Source organism: Lynx rufus, unplaced genomic scaffold (genome assembly GCF_022079265.1).
Source record: "Lynx rufus isolate CCGP_SWC_20201006 ecotype Redwood Valley unplaced genomic scaffold, mLynRuf1.p SCAF_34, whole genome shotgun sequence".
Classification (NCBI taxonomy): Eukaryota; Metazoa; Chordata; class Mammalia; order Carnivora; family Felidae; genus Lynx; species Lynx rufus.
In genome coordinates this window covers 470,810-479,594 of record NW_025814850.1, presented here as the reverse complement: position 1 = coordinate 479,594, position 8,785 = coordinate 470,810, and the positions used below count along the sequence as shown (strand labels likewise).

The window sequence follows — 8,785 nt, the reverse complement described above, 5'->3', positions numbered from 1 at the left end:
CAGAGACAGAAGGCCGGGAGTCACCAGTGTGGGGAAGCAAGCCCAGACCTTGGCATGCGGTCTGATGTCAGGGCTGAGGGAGCTTGAGGGGGGTCAAATGGTGGTGACGGTAGATGGGGCCTTGGTGATTTTGGAGGGAGGAAGGAAGGTTAATAAACTCTCTGCCCCCTGAAGCTGGACCTCAAGACTAGGGTCTGGGAGCTTTGGAGGTAGGGTGAAGGCTGGGCTGTGGGCTTTAGGGAGAGGCACTGAAGGGCCCCTGGCCATGCTCCAGATTCAGCGTGGAAGGCAGACAACCCAGCGAGGCTGCTTGGAGGGAGGAAGGCACTTAGCTCCTGGGGGAGGGGGTGTTCTTGGGAGGGTGGCTCCAGCACGGATGGGGAGGGTCTCACTGCATGTCATTCTGTGACAGGGTGATCGGCTGGGATAGGGCCTGTCTCTGGCCCACTCAGGTGACCCCAGGTCCTTCCTAGAGACCATCCTGGATTGCCAGGAAGTCCTCCCTGATGTCTAACCTTGTGAGAGAACCCTGGAGGTCTGACCTTGCTCCCCCGCCTTGATTTTGAACCCCCTCTCCATCCTCCTCCAGCAGCCCTGGGCACCCCTGGACTTCGCAGGCAGGGCTGGAGCAGGGTTAGGCTGGGGTTCATCCCTTCTCTCCCAGATAGCTTGTGCTGTCCCCACTTCCCAAGCAAGGAGACATCGCCGCCTGGGAGGCCACCCACTTTCTAAGCAGGAAGTCCTTCTAGCAGCCTGCCTCAGCCCCGTTGCTGAGGCCTGCATGGAAAACCTGACTCCCTCTGTGTCCCCGTGTGTGGGCTGAAAGCCCGGGCCACCCGCATGGGAGCCAGGTTCGCCCTCACCTACCCATCCCTCAGGCCCTGGCCACCCCCGGAAGCTCCCCATTCAGACAGGCCCGGTGTAGACGCCAGTGTCCTGGCAGTGCCTAAATCATTAGCGCCGAGGAGATTAGGCTGTAATCTCTTGTTGGGCGGCGGGCGGGTGCCAGCTGCCAGGAAGTGGGACAGCTCTGCTCCCTCGCAGGGGTGGCCCTCCCCTGGGTGCAGTGCTAGCGGACACGCCCAGCCTCACAGACAGATCTGGCTTCGCCGCCTCCAGGGAGCCCTTCCAGAGTGGCCTTCCTTTGCTCCTGGGGGGATGAGCGGGAGCGGTCACCCTAACTCTCTGCTTCGTTTTTCTCCCTCTGCTCTCAAACTCCTGAGTCCACCCCCAGCTTCACTGATGCCACCACCTCTCCAGATTCCCTCAAAGACCATGGGAGGCAGGAATGACCCCCATTTTACAAAGGAGGGAACAGGCTTGTGAATTGACTTCCTGTGAGGCTTGGATCCAAAGCTTCCTCAGGCCAACGGCAGTGTCTATTCCCCTCAGATCCCGATCCCCCAGGCCAGGGGCTGTGTCCCCTCCCGCAGACATGGATTGATCAGCTGGGGGAATCCCTCAAGTAGAGGCTGATTCTCTCCTTCGGTCTGGGGGCGGGGGGGGGGGGGGGTGGGCAGTGCGTGTGCTCTCTCAGGGCCACATTGTACCTAGGAGAGGGTGTCATCCCAAATCTTTCCACCCTCTCCCTGGGGCTCAGGAATGCTGGTTGGGGGGCCAGACCAGCCTCTGTGCTCCAGGCTTGTGGAGCCTTGTTCTAGGCCCCGTCTGGCTCCCAGGGCTGGGTTCTCCGGACTGCCCCCAAGGATGAGCTCAGCTGCCTAATTGTGGCCGAGAATGAAGGTTCACCCTACCCCGGGGCTGCGGCTCCAACGCCACCTTTGTTTCCCAACAGACAATGGGCTGCTAAGAGGCCACCTGTCCAGGCCAGGCGCTGGCAGGGGAGGGGGCCCGGGGGATGCACTCGGCATGTCCAGCCTGAGCCCCAGGCCCTGGGCGGCCAGTACGGAAATAAATTACATGGCTGGGGTTTTGGCTCTGACTTCAAGGGCCGGGGGCCCAGCCCCGTTTTAGCCTGGCTATAAAGAGCTGCCTGGGGTCTCTGTCCAGACCAGACCCTGCTCCTGACTTGTGGACACCATGGCTGCCACCACCACCAGCATCCGCCAGTTCTCAACCTCCGGCTCCGTCAAGGGCCTGTGTGTGCCGGGTGGGGGGTTCTCTCGGGTGTCCTCAGTTCGTGTGGGGGGCACCTGCCGGGCCCCCAGCCTCCTGGGAGCCGGCAGCTGTGGCAACATGTCGGTCACCTCATCCCGCTTCTCGGCGGGCTTGGGGGGCGGCTACGGCGGGGGCTACACCTGCAGCCTGGGCGGGGGCTTCGGCTCCGGCTCCGGCTTCGGCGCGGGCTTCGGCTCCGGCTTCGGCGCGGGCTTCGGCTCCGGCTTTGGTGCCGCGGACGCCCTGCTGGGGGGCAGCGAGAAGGAGACCATGCAGAACCTCAACGACCGGCTGGCCTCCTACCTGGACAAGGTGCGCGCCCTGGAGGAGGCCAACGCCGACCTGGAGGTGAAGATCCGGGACTGGTACCAGAAGCAGGGGCCGGGGCCCGCCCGCGACTACAGCCCCTACTTCAAGACCATCGAGGACCTGAGGAACAAGGTGTGTGGACCAGCCAACTCCCTGCCCTCTGCCTTGTGTCCTTACTACCTGCTTCTGACTCCCTCCCTCCCAACTTTGGACCTTTTCCAACATTTCTTCTCTGCCCTGGGTCTCCATCGTTCATTGGTTCCTTCCTTCATTCACTCTCTCACTGGCATGACCATGGAAAGTCACTCTGGGGGTCCCTGAGGGAAGGAGCTATGTCTTCCTGCTCAGACTGGAAGCTCCCAAGGGAAGGGATTAAGTGAGTCTGAAGGAGAACACAACACATACCCACATGCTCATGACCTCTAAGAGCACGGCCTTGGCATTCTGTGAACGGGGTGCCTGGGTCTTCTGCACGAGACCCGCCCCGGAGGGTCCTTTGGTGCTGCAGCCCGCGCCACCCCGAGGCAGGTGAGAGCTAAAAGAAATGCCGGGATGTTTAGGGGAGGCCAGGCTGGGGCCTGCTCTTTCCTGGTAGGGAGCCAGGTCTGGTGCTGCCCTGTGAGGGGCTTTGTCTGCTCCTTCCCGGGACCTCGGCCAGGAAGGGAATTCCTGCAATTGCCCCCTGGAAGCAGAACGACTGGGAGTGCCAGATCAGATATGGGCCTTGGTCTGAGCAGCAGGGAACCCAGGGGAGCCCTGGTGAGTCAGCGTTCCAAGCTTCGGGGTCAGCCAGCTCCTCACCACAACCCCCCTGTGCCCGAGCATCAGGCCTCCGCCCCTCTGAGTCACTGCGCCCCTCGGGGGTTTTCACAAGGGCCCCTTGCTAGGCCCGATCAGCCTCCTGAGCAGAGAGGTGGGTAGGAGACGGGTCTGTAGGCCACTGAGGCCAAGGATGGGTAACAAATTGGCCCTTGGGCTCACTCTGGACACGGAGACCCAGGGTCACTTCACAGGGCCCCGAAGGGGACTCTGAGGCCCAGAACGAGGCCATTGGACCTACTTTTTGGCTGCTGAGGCTGCTTCCTCTTACACCTTCTGCACATCAGCCCTCAGCCTTAAAAGCTTCCAGATTCTTCCCAGCTCATCTGCCACCTCCACTAAGACCTCCTCTCTCCTCCCTCTGGGCAGCATTTAGGGGCCTCCCTGTCCTTCCGCCCACGTGGCTCTGGAGTACAGCCTCTCAGCTTTTCTGACGATAACAGTGACAGCAGCAGTAATAATAACTGACCTCCTGCCCCCTCCAGAGCCCCTTCCCTGCTCTCATTTCAACCACTCAGGTGACCCTGGGGGAAGAGAGAACTTTGCTTTAGGTTTGAGGTGGGGCTGGTCATAATCTTGTTAATTAATCAATTAATTAATTAATTGCCTAATTAAACCAATGTTTCTTGGGGGCTGACTCTGGGCCAGGTACTTTGCCCAGGGCTAGGGATTCCGAAGAGAGTGATACAGATATGGCCTTGTCCCCCTGGAGCTGAGTCCAGTGGAGGAAATGACCAAAAAAGTTGTGGAGAAAATCACAGTTGGGAGAAGTGTTGTGAAGGAGATGGGCAGGGAGGAGGTGTGACCGGAAGGAGGCACACACATGGGGTGTGTGGAGGAGGGCTTCCTGGAGGAGGGGGCAACCGAGCCTAGAGGTGATCTCAGTTGGGGAAGAGAGAGTGAGGTCCACGGGAATATTATGGGTCTCTCCTGACCTCATGGTTACCTGTGCCCGGGCACTGCGCCCCCACCACTCTGTGGGCCCTCTCGCAGGGTGCCCCGAGGGGGAGATTGCGGGGCCCTCATCTCCTCTATCTGGTCCACTCTCCAAAAGGGCCGCAAGAAGGGTGTTGCGGGGCCTTCCCAGGGTGCTTGCTCACCCAGCCCACTGTGCCTCCCAGATCCTGGCGGCCACCATCGACAATGCCAGCTTGGTGCTGCAGATCGACAACGCCCGTCTGGCAGCTGATGACTTCCGCAACAAGTGAGCCTGCGCCTCCAGGGCTGTCCCCGGGGGCGGGTGTTGGGCCCGGCTCTGCACACCAGAGCTCTCTGTGCGTACAAGGGGGTGTCCTGGGGCGCTCCTTGGCTCATGCCTCCACCCTTTCCAGGTACGAGACTGAGCTGAACCTGCGGATGACCGTGGAGGCCGACACCAATGGCCTGCGCAGGGTGCTGGATGAGCTGACCCTGGCCAGGGCCGACCTGGAGATGCAGATCGAGAATCTCAAAGAGGAGCTGGCCTTCCTGAAGAAGAACCACGAGGAGGTGAGGCTGTCCTGGAAGTGTAGGGGAAACTCACCTGGGAACAAGCAAGGCTGGGGCTCCCAAATCTTCCTGGGCCAAGGCCATGCTCTCAGTCTAGTTCTGGCCCTGAACCTGGGAGACCCTCAGGGGGCCCTGCATGAGGCCTGGAGGACCCTCTCCCCCCAAAGATACTTCCCTTGTCCCTCAAGGCACGACCTATTGAGTGGTGGCAGTTAACTATCTGATGAGCAAATCAGTCTAAGAACACGCATGCTAATTACTCTAATTAATTGTAATAGTGATAGTCATAACAACAACCAAAATCTGCTCAGCACATTACAAGTGATTCATGGCAATTATCTCAGCTGATACTGACAGTGGCCCTGGGAGAAGGGTGCTCTTTCCTTCCCTCACCAGTGAAGAGACTGAGGCTCAGAGAGGTGAAGGGATTTATCCAGAGCAGCACAGGTCTTTCTGACCCATAGCCACACACACGTCTGACGCCACCGCTTTGCCACCTTCTCCCACCTCCCTTTTTCAGAGAGTCTTGGAGTCCTACAGACCCTAAGGCTCAGCCCAAGGGTCAGGATCCCAGACCCTGTAGGGGGACTAATGAGCCTCCGGCTTCCTTCTGGGCCAACCTCTGGGCTGGCCCACGCTAGGGGAGTCTAATCTTGGAGAAGCAGGAGCCCAGAAAGCGTCTCCACTTGGCTTTGAGGCTGGTCATACAGATTGCGTCCCCGCCCCAGCAGATTAACATCTCCTAGCAAGTTCTGGTTCTGCAGATGCCAGCACGGGACTGCTTCCCCTGTGCGGTTGGGGGCAGGGGACGAGGCGGGTGGTCAGGGAGGTGAGTGAGGCTGTCCCGGCTCATCCCCTGACGGGCTGGGGAGTTACCGTCTCTCCTCGCCCCGCACACATTGGAACTGGGCAAAGTCCATCTCTGAGTGAGAGTTGGGGGAGATGGTCCATATTCACAGCCCTGCATGTTCAAGACAGGATCACATCCACCTCCATCTTCAAGGGGAGGAGCCACTGGGCTGTCTGTCTGTGTGTGTCGGTCATCGGTACCCATCTCCCTGAGGGAGAGAGGCCCGGCCCCAGGGTCTCTCCCTGGGATGGCCCTGGTGAGCTCCTGTTCTCCTCTTGCCCAGGAAATGAACGCTCTGAGAGGCCAGGTGGGCGGGGACGTCAGCGTGGAGATGGACGCCGCCCCCGGCGTGGACCTGAGCCGCATCCTGAATGAGATGCGCGACCAGTACGAGAAGATGGCGGAGAAGAACCGCAAGGACGCTGAGGACTGGTTCTTCAGCAAGGTGGGTGGCCGTGCGTGAGCAAGTGTGAACTTGCTCCATACGTGTGCTGGGTCCTGAGAACAGGCTGGAAAACTTGTAGATCACAGCTGTCCCAGCTGGAAGGACCTTTGGAAACCAGTTGGACCCACTGCTCATGTCCAGATGCAGATTGTGGGGCTCAGAGGGGCCTCAGGCTCACACAAGCCACGCTGCGGCCTGGGGAACGGATCCAGGGCCCGTCATCCCTGTCTGGGGCTTCCCCCAGCATATTTGTAGGTAGGTGTGTGTTTGGATGAATACCTCATGCCCTTAGTAAACACACACCTAGCAGCTACAGTACCCAGGACAGTAACAGGCACAAAGAGAGTAAAAGCTGTTTTTGCGCAGTGCTCAGTAGGACTATTGAATGCAAAGCACGGTGCATCCACTGAGTCCCAGGGTGGGCACAGAGGGTGTCTGTGTGCGGGTGTGTTTGCAGCCCCCAGAGCCAGGGAGGGGCTGGGGGAGCAGGTCGGGGAGGTCAGGGCTCGGAGGTGGACCCTGTCCTCTGCCCCACCTCTGCAAGCCTTCTCAAGACCCTGTGCCCCCCCCCCCCCTTCCAGACGGAGGAGCTGAACCGTGAGGTGGCCACCAACACCGAGGCCCTGCAGAGCAGCAGGACGGAGATCACAGAGCTCCGCCGCTCCGTGCAGAATCTGGAGATTGAGCTGCAGTCCCAGCTCAGCATGGTAGGGCCTCCGACCCCCTCCCTGGCCTGTACCTGTCACCCCAGGGTGGGCCCAGCCTCCTAGACTTCCATTCGGAGGACCCGAAATCCCCACCCAGCCTGTCACTTCACATGGGTCCCTCTCTGCCTCTGTTACTGCCCCATGGTGCTGGCGGCACCCGCAAACCCACGCGGATGCGTCCCCCTTCTGGGTGCTGCGCCCTGGAGAAGGGTCCCAGCTGGGTCTCACCCAGCCACCCGTGCTTTGGCCCACAGAAAGCATCGCTGGAGGGCAGCCTGGCGGAGACCGAGGCCCGCTACGGGGCCCAGCTGGCCCAGTTGCAGGGGCTCATCAGCAACATCGAGCAGCAGCTGTGTGAGCTCCGCTGTGACATGGAGCGCCAGAACAACGAGTACCAGGTACTGCTGGACGTGAAGACACGGCTGGAGCAAGAGATCGCCACCTACCGCCGCCTGCTGGAGGGCGAGGACGCCCAGTGAGTGGGGGCACTGGGGCACACGCTTGGGTCGGTCGGGGGCCGCTGCATCCAGGCAGGGACGTTTGTGCTGGGGAGGTGCAGAGGTCTGCAGGAGGTGACACTGGCAGATACTGGCAGGGGTCCCGCTGTGAGGAGCATTGAAGGCCGAATGAAAGCGTCTGGACTAGACGGTGTGGGAAACGGGGAGCCACGGAGGGATTTTGCACAGAGGAGTGGTACTATCATCGAGATGTCTTAGAACGTTCGCTCTGGCTGCATAGGGAGAAATGCATCAGAAGGGCCCCGGTGGGGGCAGGGAGACCTGTCTGTCAGGAGGCAGGAGCAGGGAGTCGGGCCAGAGAAGCCCTGCTGTAAGGCGGGGGTGGAGGGCAGGGAGAGGCAGGTGGTGTGTGGAGAGGATGTGTTGTAGTTAAAAACAGCAGGGCTAGATGCCTGGACGTGGGGGCGAGCGTGGCTCCCTGGCGGGACGCAACACGTGTTGAGTGAGCCCACGAAGGACTGGAGGACGATGACCCTGGGTTTCTGGTTCTGATGACTGGCTGGTGATGCCATTACCCGTGATGGGATAAGGAGCCGGGTGGGTGGTGATCTGGCTTGGAGCTGGGAGGGTACATCCGGGCCCCAGTGTAAAGGGGCTGAGAATGTCCTGGAATCTCCATGCTAAGTCACACATTCCAGCTTTTTGCTCCCTGACGATGGCAAAATGCACCTATAGTCTAACTACTCTCTCTCCCGCTTTAAGAGAGTCTGTTTGTTGGGCCCTTTGGGATATGGAAAAACCACTTGCTCAGCTTCTCCTTGTAAATCGCTGGTTAGCCACAAAGTGCCTCTGGGCCTCCTGTGGGGGTGTCCCCTTTCCTTAGTCCTGCCCACGGGGCCGATGCCCTTTGACCCTTGTGGTATTCTCAGCTGTGATTTATCTCTGGTTTGCTGGGACCTCTCTCCCCTCGCCCTAGTCCTCCCCAGCCGCTCCTTCTCCACGGGGCCGGGCTCCTGGCCCGCACCCCTGCACTGACAGGTCTCCCTCTCCCTCCCTGCAGCCTGGCCACCCAGTACTCCTCTTCCCTGATCTCACAGCCCACCCGGGAAGGTAAGAGCCTGCCCTGTCTGGCCCGAAGGGAGTGGGGAGAGGCCGGGGACCCGTCTGTGCGGGAGACTGGGGGAGGGGCTCGGGCCTGAGATTTCCTGTGCCCTCTCCTCCATCGCCTGCAGCCACAGTGACCACCCGCCAGGTGCGCACCATTATGGAGGAAGTCCAGGATGGCAAGGTGGTCTCCTCCCGCGAGCAGGTCCACCGCTCCACACACTGAGGCCCCTTTCCACCTGTGACAGCCCAGCCTCGAGGGTCACGGGGGAGCCATCGCCTTGGGCTCCCAGCATGCTAGTGCCGCACCCTGAGTGCCCATCTGGGCCACCAGCCAAGAGCTGTTGCCTTTCTGTATCTGTTTCCTGCAGCCCCTCACTGAGGGTCCTCCTAGAATTGCCCCAGTGTCTGCTATTAAAGCTTTGCCTGAAGTTCAATGCCTCGTGTGATCTGGTCCAGTCATTGGCTTGGGGCGGTGTGTGCTGAG

General features: G+C 60.5%; 1 protein-coding gene across 1 annotated transcript; it reads left to right on the top strand.

Annotated features, from left to right (window-relative positions):
• The first annotated feature begins 2,040 nt into the window (after positions 1-2,040).
• On the top strand, positions 2,041-8,524 carry LOC124522160 (keratin, type I cytoskeletal 42-like). Its single transcript, XM_047093418.1, has 8 exons — positions 2,041-2,559; positions 4,368-4,450; positions 4,578-4,734; positions 5,868-6,029; positions 6,611-6,736; positions 6,991-7,211; positions 8,255-8,304; positions 8,427-8,524. The coding sequence occupies exons 1-8, from the start codon at positions 2,041-2,043 to the stop codon at positions 8,522-8,524; spliced, it is 1,416 nt and encodes a 471-aa protein (XP_046949374.1).
• Positions 8,525-8,785: the final 261 nt, after the last annotated feature.